At 26.5% G+C, this 11,125-nt stretch overlaps 1 protein-coding gene across 1 annotated transcript; it reads left to right on the forward strand.

Moving 5' to 3' along the window:
- Positions 1-9,449: 9,449 nt before the first annotated feature.
- On the forward strand, positions 9,450-10,688 carry LOC133039364 (F-box protein At5g42460-like). The gene has a single exon (XM_061118242.1). It carries the CDS (start codon positions 9,450-9,452, stop codon positions 10,686-10,688), a length of 1,239 nt encoding a protein of 412 aa, XP_060974225.1.
- Positions 10,689-11,125: the final 437 nt, after the last annotated feature.

Below are 11,125 nucleotides of genomic sequence, written 5' to 3' on the forward strand. Positions count from 1 at the left end.
CTAACTCCCTCTCATTTAGGCATTTGTGGAGATCTTCTAATCGACGAAATTCCACCTTGTCTACTGTCTTCTCAAATATTGATGTTGGTAATAACTTTGTGAATAAGTTTACAAGATTGACACTTGATTGAACATGTTGAACACCAATATGTGTTTTCTTGAAGCGTATAAAGAAGAATTTGGTGAAATGTGTTCTAACTCTATCTCCTTCAATGTACCCTCCTTTAAGTTGAGTGATGCAAGCAGTATTATCTTCATAGAGAACTACTTGGGTTGATACTTCTTTATTGAGTGCAATCCATATGTTTCCCAAATATGCTATGTCAATGATCTCACTCACACACATTCTCTACTTGCTTCATAAAATGCAAGTATGTTAACATGATTTATAGTTGCCTCGTTAAAAACCTTGCCAGAAAAACCCAGTGGGACAAAATCTGAGCTAGGGAAAAAGAGTACAATATATATTTCATATTCATAACTATTTGTAAGTTGCCTCATTAAAAACCTTGCCAGGAAAACCCAGTGGGACAAAACCTGAACTAAGGGAAAAAGAGTGCAACATAAATATGTCTCCCCCTCATGCACATATGATCCATAATTCTTTTGGTGATAATAGATCTCATGAGATTATTGTTATCACTTTCAAAATATCATCATATACAATCTTTGATCATATATTTTCTATAACTCTTCCAGAGTATGTATGGACTTCTAAATTATAGATGAGGGGTTCGTGGACATTAATATTTATCCAACTAATTGTATCATTCATGTGTATATACAATCTTGTTCATACTAAAATTTAACATTTCAAGTAGATATGAACATAACACATTAATGATAATATAAATTTTATTTGTGACAATGATGGTACTCCAATACCATATATTTGTTCCATCTTGTTGTATGATCTTAATTTTCATATCAAATGATCATATATCTATAATTCTTAATACATATGAAGTACATCAGGACTTCAATACTAATGAACAAACTTTATACATTTAATATTTCTCGATATACAAAAGAAATAAAAGTTTGTTCTTCAATTAATCAAAAACTCTTCAAGAGTCTATCACAACGTATAAATTACGTATTTATACTGCATAGACAACCATACGTATTTTTCAAACAATAATTTACTTACATGTCTTTATTTCATACAAAGATCTTTGTCATATAGTGCGCGCGACTTAGAATTTATATCACTTAAGACTTGTATTAAATTCTTCTAGAATTTTTAGATAAGGCTTATTTCAAATTCTCACTATATTAGGAGCTCCAAATAAATAACCTTTTGTTGCAATATTTATGTGACGCTTATAAATCCTCATAAAATATATTCCAGGCTATAATCAAATCATGATTATATTTTCTCAATATTTAAGCCTTACTTCAATCAATCTCATGTCTATACAAACTTTGTACAACAATTCATTATGTACAAATACATATATGCAAATTTCTCATTAGAAATATTTATTTGCACACCCTACATGTCTTACTTCACTTTATGCGAGTAAACTTGCCTGGACGGCGTCATAATATTTTGGCCAAAAATCAAAATGTATGTCGATGATTCTCGACAAATCTAATATCATGATCCTTGCTATCTCATGTTAGTTTATTGCATATGCACACATTCAATATTTATTGTCGACAAAAATTATATGATAATTTCCACCCATATTGACATAACTTATAGAGATCTCTTTAATTTATAGGTACCTATATAGAATCACTTCAGGGATTCAATTATGATCAAATGTGTTATGTCTAACTTCTCTTGGGAGTCTCTTCAAGTACCGTTTTCATCACGGTTATCATTTTAATACTTTATAACATTAAGGTATCTCCATGAGTACCTCTAGATTTAACAACTTCAGGGCAAATCAAATGAACATTTACTAACAATTTCTATATTGTTCATTTACGCTTCAGGCGTTTTCAACTCATTCTAACTCAACTTTGAATAATATTGATTTGCAGTTGATATATATCATTTTGAACTATATTGTTCTTATATACTTTGTGCAAGGATCATTTTTCAAAAATTATCATCGATCCCAACTGCTTTCTCCCCCTGATCGAGTGAATTTTTAAAAATTATGATATCTAATAATATTAATATACCTGTAGGGATTTCAGTATATCACAATGAATCAATATTTGTTTAAACTCATATATACTATATGACATTGAACTTCAGGTTCAATAAACTTCAGTTTTAAGTTCAATCCTTATGAACTTAATTCATTTCTAAGAATGAGTCATACATGTATAATTAGAAATACATAAATTTACACATTTTGTAAATGCATGATTATAATCTTATCACATCGATAAGAAACTATGCAATAAAAATCTAATAATGGCTCAAGACTGTTAAAGAAATATAATTTAAATATTTTCTACGTGCAAATATATGCACATTCTTCTTTTGAGCCTTATAAATTAACAATGAGAAGAATCTTCTGGTTCTTCAACAAAATTTAGTCAAATTCTTTGACAATTTATTGCATATGATTGATCATGTCAAAAAATTCAATTCATGAACTTCAGGTTCACTATAATTTGTATTTCAATGAAACTTTCAAAAGGTAATGTAAATTCATTACAACATAATCATTACAAGTTTCATTTTTATATACACGAATAATATAATTATATTATTCTCTAAAACATATACACTCTTCAGGAGTCACTATTATGTTTATCAAACTTTATATTTCTACAGGAATCACTATCATCAATTCAATGATGTGTATAATTTAAAAAATACATGACAACTTCATCATGTTATTGTAATGGTCAAGTAGATATAACCATAATATATCATTCATTTTTCTTGGTATCTTTTTAACAAGTCGTCTAATTTATTAATAGACTATTCATCAGTCTAATTATCATGACTTGATATATTATATATTTAAATGTACAATAAGTACATATAATAAGTTATTTCTCATTCACTTTCATAACTAGATAAAATTTATACATCTAGGTACATACAAAGATATTTTACTACTCAAAGTAGCAATTGTATGTAAGACTTCTTCAGGAAGCTTTTTAAATAATCATTTTGTGATTCTTTATCACTTTGATTATATTGGATCACTAAGAAATGTTAGTAAGTTATATATTCACTTCTGGGAATATGCAAACTGAATTATATAGTAACTATATATATACATATCCTGTACCAACAATAGCTTGAAACTATTGATTTCAAGAAATAATAAAATATGTATATATTAATTTACTTTTGGCATTGCCAATATATGTGAAATCTATATTCTTTGAAATGGAATTTCATGTCTATTCATTCTCTTTAGGGAATGATATTTAAATATTCTAAATGTACAATAAATTTGTACAATTCACATTCTATTCAGTAATCAAATATACTTTTATCTTGATTATAAGTGTGTCTGTACTACAGGTACGCGACTACTATTATTCAATTCCACACATGATATATAGATTTCATGCACTTTGTGTGGTATCTCATCTTTTGGTTGTTTCCACTTTCTTCTGGAAATATATGAGTAGTAAACATTATTGCATTCACTTCAGGGAATGACATTGAACAAGTAGAACATTATTATAAATTTCTTAAAAATTTATTACTTGTTCATCCATAAAAATATAAGAAATTATTCAGCAATTTCTTTTACGATATTTCAAAGAATATATGAATGCAATTTTTGCATAGTCTCCAAGATGTATGCAGAATTTAATCTTTAATATATGTCAGATTCAATAATTTCTAACATTGCAAGTAATAACAATGTATAATAACATGACTAATACGAGCAATCTTTAAAAGTAGTTGAATTCAATTCGTATCATTCTCGGCAGGGAATGATGAACAATAAATACATGTCTCATGTATTTAAATAACATTAGTCATGCTCACTCTTATTCTTATACTTTGATGTTTCAATGCAATTTTCTTAATATTCTTTTTAGGTATTCAAAACCCACTATAAAATTGCATCAATAATAATCATTTTTAATGATTCTTTAGTTGTATTCACATAAATACAATTATTTTTTTTTCGATAAATATAAAACATTTACTTCAGGAAATGTTTGTCAAAATCTATATCGATATTAGATTACTTTTCATTGTCCTCAAAGAATACAAGAACATATATATAAATATGTATTCATCTCTTTCATTATATATCCATCAACTATATAATGAATATTACGTTTGCATAATCTTCAGGATATATGCAAGATTTTATTGAGGACGCATAATCATCAGGATATATGCAATATTTTATCGATGATGCATAATCTTCAGGATATATGCAATATTTTATCGATGATGCATAATCTTTAAGATATATGCAATATTTTATGGAGGATACATAATCTTCAAGATATATGTATAATTTATATAGATTTTCTCTATAATATCATAGGCAAACATATATTGTAAATATTATGAATGATAAGAATATAGGGTGGTGACTATTCAATGGTTACATTTTTATTGTAACCATATGGTTACATTTTTCTTTAACCTGTAATAGCAGGTTACTAATAGGTAGACTTTCCTTTTTTAGATTTAATTAATTATAATTAACTATTTTCTTAAAATAATTAATTAAATAGACATTCCTTTTTTAGAATTATTTAATTATAATTAACTATTTTCTTAAAATAATTAATTAAATATTTAACAAGACATCTTTTAGTAATTAATATTTATATTTAAATCCTTACTTGAATTATTTTAATAATTAAGCCATTTAATTATAATATTTACAAAAAAATTTATTTTTTTTACAAAAATTAAACTTCTTTTGACACAAATTAAAATTCTCTTCTTATAATAAATTTTCAAATAATTAATTATTTTTAAATAATATTTAATTATTTTGTTACAATTATATGAACTAAGTATGAGGCCTCAAGCTAATCAATCGATAACAAGTGCAGCCATTTTTTTTAAAAAAAATCCTTCAACTTATTTCATTTTTTACTTTTTAAATATCTAAATAAAAAAAATTAAATAATTATGCGTAATAATTTAAAATTAAGATTACAAGTATAATAAAATTTAAATTATGAAATTATATGTGTATAATTTTAAATTATAAAAAACTTTGCTATAAAATTTTAAATAATTTAAGTACAAAAAAATAAATTGCTAAAAGATCCTTATATAGTAATAAATTGCAAAAAATTAATTAATAATTATAATTAATTTAATTTTAAAATATAATTAATCTTAATTAAAGTTTTATAAGGAAATAAATGATTAGATTACTTTCAGGTTACAAGTTAACTTTTATTTATTTTTATTTGATTTCCAAATTAATCACAACCATTAAATAGTAATCCAATGGCTTAAAAAAATGTAACCATGATGGTTACAATGAAAATGTAACCATTGAAACCTCTTCCTAAGAATATAATATGTATATATATATATATATAAAGAGAGAAAGAGAAAGTGAATGAGAATTTCTGAGTTGTTTATTCTAATGGGGTGAACCCCTATTTATACAAATACAAGAGTGAAATATTAAGAAAATAAGAAAAATGGAAACTAAGAAAAGAAGAATGTTGATTACAGGTAATAAATAAAAGATTTGGGCATCCACATAATTATTAATATTTATAACAAATATATCATTATAATAGGTGTAATTAGTCACATGTTCAATCATTCGGGATATATATTCTACACATTATTTTGATGCTTAGCTTATAGGTCATATAATTCCATGTTAAACAAATAGTTTGGTTAATCTATTTTTTGCTGATTATGTGTAATAACTATTCACGGATATTTCATTTTTCTTAAAAAAAAAAAAAAATCTTTCTCTATTTTTAATTATTAATTTTTCACTTAATGAGTGAAAAGATCTCCTCGTCAAACAAAATATATAAAATATAAAAAAGATCTTATATATTAAATTAAATTTATTATGATATAAAATATTTTCCTTAAAAAAATCTTATATAAAATCATATTTCTCTTAATAAATTCTCCTAAAAACATTCAATACGTATCGCCAGTCTTCTTAATTAATTATTAAGAAAAAAAAAGTGAGATGCTTCCCTTACTCTCTCTGTGTTTTTCAGAGAAAAGAAAATAAAAATTCAAAAAAAGGAAAAGATAAAAAGTGAGATGGATGAATTACCTGAGGATATAATTGTCATCATCTTCTCAAATTTAGATGTGAAAACTCTTCTAAGTTTAAGGTTCACATGTAGACAATGGCATCAAATAATCAGTGGAAGCTCTTTTGGGAGACAACTTGCAGAGAAGCAAAACTTGAAGAAAGGTGTAGTCCAACAACCCATGCTCTTAATTTTCTATCATAATCATAACCCTTCTTCTTCTGATGATGATCATCATCGTATCCTAAACCCTAACCCTAATAATATGGATGAAAGGGTTTTGAAGATTGATTTGAACATATATCCATGGCCTAATTGGCATTCGAACAATAACAAGGACCTATTATTGTTTGAGTGTTGTGCTAATGGTATATTTTGCTTCACAAAAAACTCATCTTGCACTAAATCCTATTTGGTTAACCCTTTGAGAAAAGAGATTTTAGAATTACCACCTCTGAATATAGAACCGCCACCGCGATTGAAACACCGCTCTTGTTATTACGGATTAGGGTTTGATAAATTAAAAAGAAAGTACAAAATTGTATGTGTTGTTATCGATTGTTATAAAGATTCCAATAAATATTCGATAATGTTTACTTTTTACACACTCAAAGAATCAAAATGGGTTCAACTCATCACAAAATTACCATCACAATATGTTCCACTGAGATGTCCTATATGGATTGATAATAAAGGAATTATGTATTGGATTTGTTATAATGATGATGATAATCGTTATATGGTGATGGCTTTACATCTTGAGAAAGAGGAGTTTAGGTTGGTTTCTTTCAATAAAGACAAATATGGTTATTCTTATAGTGCTAATACTCAATTGGTTGATCTCAATAATGGAGTTTTGAGTTTAGTATATTATTCGGAGTATGATACGCAAATATGGAATTTGATCAATGTTGATGAGAAAGAAAATTGGGTTAAAATGTACCAAATTGAAAATAGAAGAAAATGTTATGATGGGTTTCCTTATAATATTCACCACCGGCATTACTATTGGCATTATCATCTTCCATATAATGAAGTTATAGGGCCATGGGAGAATGGTGAAGTATTAATAAAATATAGAAGTGGGACTTTCATGGCTTATAATCCAAGCACTAATACATTTAAAAAGCTCAATTTTTCACCAATTGATACAAAATTATGCTATTTCAATAGCTACACTCCAAACCTTGCTTCTGTTTCTTGGATTCAAGATCATTTTCTTAATTAATTAGTTATGCTCTATTTTTAGTTTATTAATTTACATTAATTTTGTTAATTTCTTTATTTTTATTAATAAGAGTGATGAATTTTTAGTTTATCTCATATATTTTTTTTTTATTTATAATAGTTTTATTTTAAAATAGAGAAAATTCTATTGTTCCATCTCACATGAATTCTGTATTGTCTAAAGCAAATCCAAATGAAATAATCGTACAATATACTCACTATAAAAATTTACTATTTTTAGTTACAACCTTTTAGTCATAACATAAATTTTTTGTGACTAAATGTGACTTTTAACATAGTATTTAGCTACAAGTTGGGACTGATTTAGTTTTAGTCACAACATAATTTTTTTGTTACTAAATGTGACTTTTAACATAGCATTTAGCTACAAGTTGGGACTAATTTAGTTTTAGTCACAACATAAATTTTTTGTGACTAAATGTGACTTTTAACATAGCATTTAGCTACAAGTTGGGACTAATTTAGTTTTAGTCACAACAAATGTTGTGACTAAAAATACATTTAGTCACAACAAATTGTAATTTTGATGACTAACACTTTTAGCAACAGACCTTTTACACAATAATAATAATTTATAATTAGCCACAACCTTTTTATCTTTAATCACAAATTTTGTTGTGACTAAAGTAAATTTTTTGTAGTGACTTGATCTCGTAACTGTTTCTTTTGCCATGAGATTGAAAATTCTCAAGTTTCATATATTAATTATATTTAGTGTTTTGAAGAAACTTGACCCAGTTATTTATAGTGGTGAAATATTAATCTAAGCTAATATATTAAAAATAGATTTGCACGACACACTAGGTTCTTGAATTATGATCTTGTAGTTGTACGCTAAGGGTGTGTTTGGTAACATTGTTTAATTAGTTTTTTTTGTTTTTTAATTAGAAAAGTGAAAATATTTTCTAAAAATATTGTTCTATAAAATTATTTTCACTTCTTAATTTTTTAATTTAGAATCAAAAGTTTAAAAATTTTGTAAACAAAAAAAATCACTTTCAAAATTTTTTAATTTTTTTTTCTTAATTAATATTTTAGACTTCGACCCCAATCTGGATCTTGGGACTTAGACTCTGGCCCCGCCACAGCCTCAGACTCGGACATGGACCTGACTTAAATAAAATTAAAAAATAAAAATAAAAATTAAAGTTATAGAACACACTTGTGTTTTTTCTGATTTAAATGAAAAATTTGAGAAATCATGCTACAAAATAACATATGGAGTTTAATTAAACTAAAAAATTACACATTGTAAAAATATACTAATTTTTCAATTGGCTTCCAAAATTACCCCTAACTTTTCAGTTTCCCCCTCCTCTCTAAGAGCCTTCTCTCTCCTCCTTCCCTCTCCATTCGAACCCAAAAACCTCGAACCCACCCCCTCCATTCGAACCAGACCCAATCGACCCCAAGCTCCGACCCCAAGCTCACAAAAAATTTGTGTTGTGATAAAAAGGTTGTCACTTAACGTAACAATTTTTTGTAGTGACTTACACAAATTTAGAATATTAGCTCAAATAAATTTTCTTAATTTGTAAGCCCACATATTGGATTATTAAAATAAAATAATAACTCAATATATCAATTAGTCACATGTTCAATCATTCGGGATATATATTCTACACATTATTTTGGGTCATATAATTGCTGTTAAACAAATAGTTTGGTTAATCTATTTTTGCTGATTATGTGTAATAACTATTCACGGATATTTCATTTTTCTTAAAAAAGAAAAAAAAAAAATCTTTCTCTATTTTTAATTATTAATTTTTCACTTAATGAGTGAAAAGATCTCCTCGTCAAACAAAATATATAAAATATAAAAAAGATCTTATATATTAAATTAAATTTATTATGATATAAAATATTTTCCTTAAAAAAATCTTATATAAAATCATATTTCTCTTATTAAATTCTCCTAAAAACATTCAATACGTATCGCCAGTCTTCTTAATTAATTATTAAGAAAAAAAAAGTGAGATGCTTTCTCTGTGTTTTTTGAGAGAAAAGAAAATAAAAATTCAAAAAAAAAAAATAAATAAATAAAAAGTGAGATGGATGAATTACCTGAGGATATAATTGTTATCATCTTCTCAAATTTAGATGTGAAAACTCTTCTAAGTTTAAGGTTCACATGTAGACAATGGCATCAAATAATCAACGGAAGCTGTTTTGGGAGACAACTTGCAGAGAAGCAAAACTTGAAGAAAGGTGTAGTCCAACAACCCATGCTCTTAATTTTCTATCCTAATCATAACCCTTCTTCTGATGATGATCATCATCGTATCCTTAACCCTAACCCTAACCCTAATAATAAGGATGAAAGGGTTTTGGAGATTGATTTGAACCTATTTCCATGGCCTAATTGGCATTCGAACAATAACAAGGACCCATTATTGTTTGAGAGTTGTGCCAATGGTATATTTTGCTTCACAAGAAACTCATCTTGCACTAAATCCTATTTGGTTAACCCTTTGAGAAAAGAGATTTTAGAATTACCACCTCTGAATATAGAACCGCCACCGCGATTGAAATACCGCTATTGTTATTACGGATTAGGGTTTGATAAATTAAAAAGAAAGTACAAAATTGTATGTGCTGTTATCGATTGTTATAAAGATTCGATAATCTTTACTTTTTACACACTCAAAGAATCAAAGTGGGTTCAACTCATCACAAAATTACCATCACAATATGTTCCACTGAGATGTCCTATATGGATTGATAATAAAGGAGTTATGTATTGGATTTGTTTTGATCCTTATGGTAATAATATTGATTATGATCATAATCGTTATATGGTTATGGCTTTACATCTTGAGAAAGAGGAGTTTAGGTTTGTTTCTTTCAATAAAGGCGAATATGGTTATTCTTATAGTGCTAATACTCAATTGGTTGATCTCAATAATGGAGTTTTGAGTTTAGTATATTATTTGGAGTATGATACGGAAATATGGAATTTGATCAATGTTGATGAGAAAGAAAATTGGGTTAAAATGTACAAAATTGAAAATAGCAGAAAAAGTAATTATGTGTTTCCTTATAATATTCACCACCAGTATTACTATTGTCATTATCATGATCTTCCATATAATGAAGTTATAGGGCCATGGGAGAATGGTGAAGTATTAATAAGATGTAGAAGAGGGACTTTCATGGCTTATAATCCAAGCACTAATACATTTAAAAAGCTCAATTTTTCACCAATTGATCATACAAAATTCTGCTATTCCAATAGCTACACTCCAAGCCTTGCTTCTGTCTCTTGGATTCAAGATCATTTTCTTAATTAATTAGTTATGCTCTATTTTTAGTTTATTAATTTATATTAATTTTGTTAATTTTTTTATTTTTATTAATAAGAGTGATGAATTTTTAGTTTATCTCATACATATACATATTTTTATTTATAATAGTTTTATTTTAAAATAGATAAAATTCTATTGTTCCATTTCACATGAATTTTGTATTGTCTAAAGCAAATCCAAATGAAATGAAATAATCGTACAATATACTCACTATAAGAAATTACTATTTTTAGTGACAACCTTTTAGTCACAACATAAATTTTTTGTGATTAAATGTGACTTTTAACATAGCATTTAGCTACAAGTTGGGACTAATTTAGTTTTAGTCACAACATAATTTTTTTGTGACTAAATGTGACTTTTAACATAGCATTTAGCTACAAGTTGGGACTAATTTAGTTTTAGTCACAATATTTAGTTTT

The sequence above is a fragment of the Cannabis sativa genome, chromosome 6 (assembly GCF_029168945.1).
Source record: "Cannabis sativa cultivar Pink pepper isolate KNU-18-1 chromosome 6, ASM2916894v1, whole genome shotgun sequence".
NCBI lineage: Eukaryota > Viridiplantae > Streptophyta > Magnoliopsida > Rosales > Cannabaceae > Cannabis > Cannabis sativa.

Excerpts from the sequence above, each read along its gene's own strand:
- LOC133039364 (XM_061118242.1), top strand. The coding sequence starts at position 9,450 with ATGGATGAATTACCTGAGGATATAATTGTTATCATCTTCTCAAATTTA.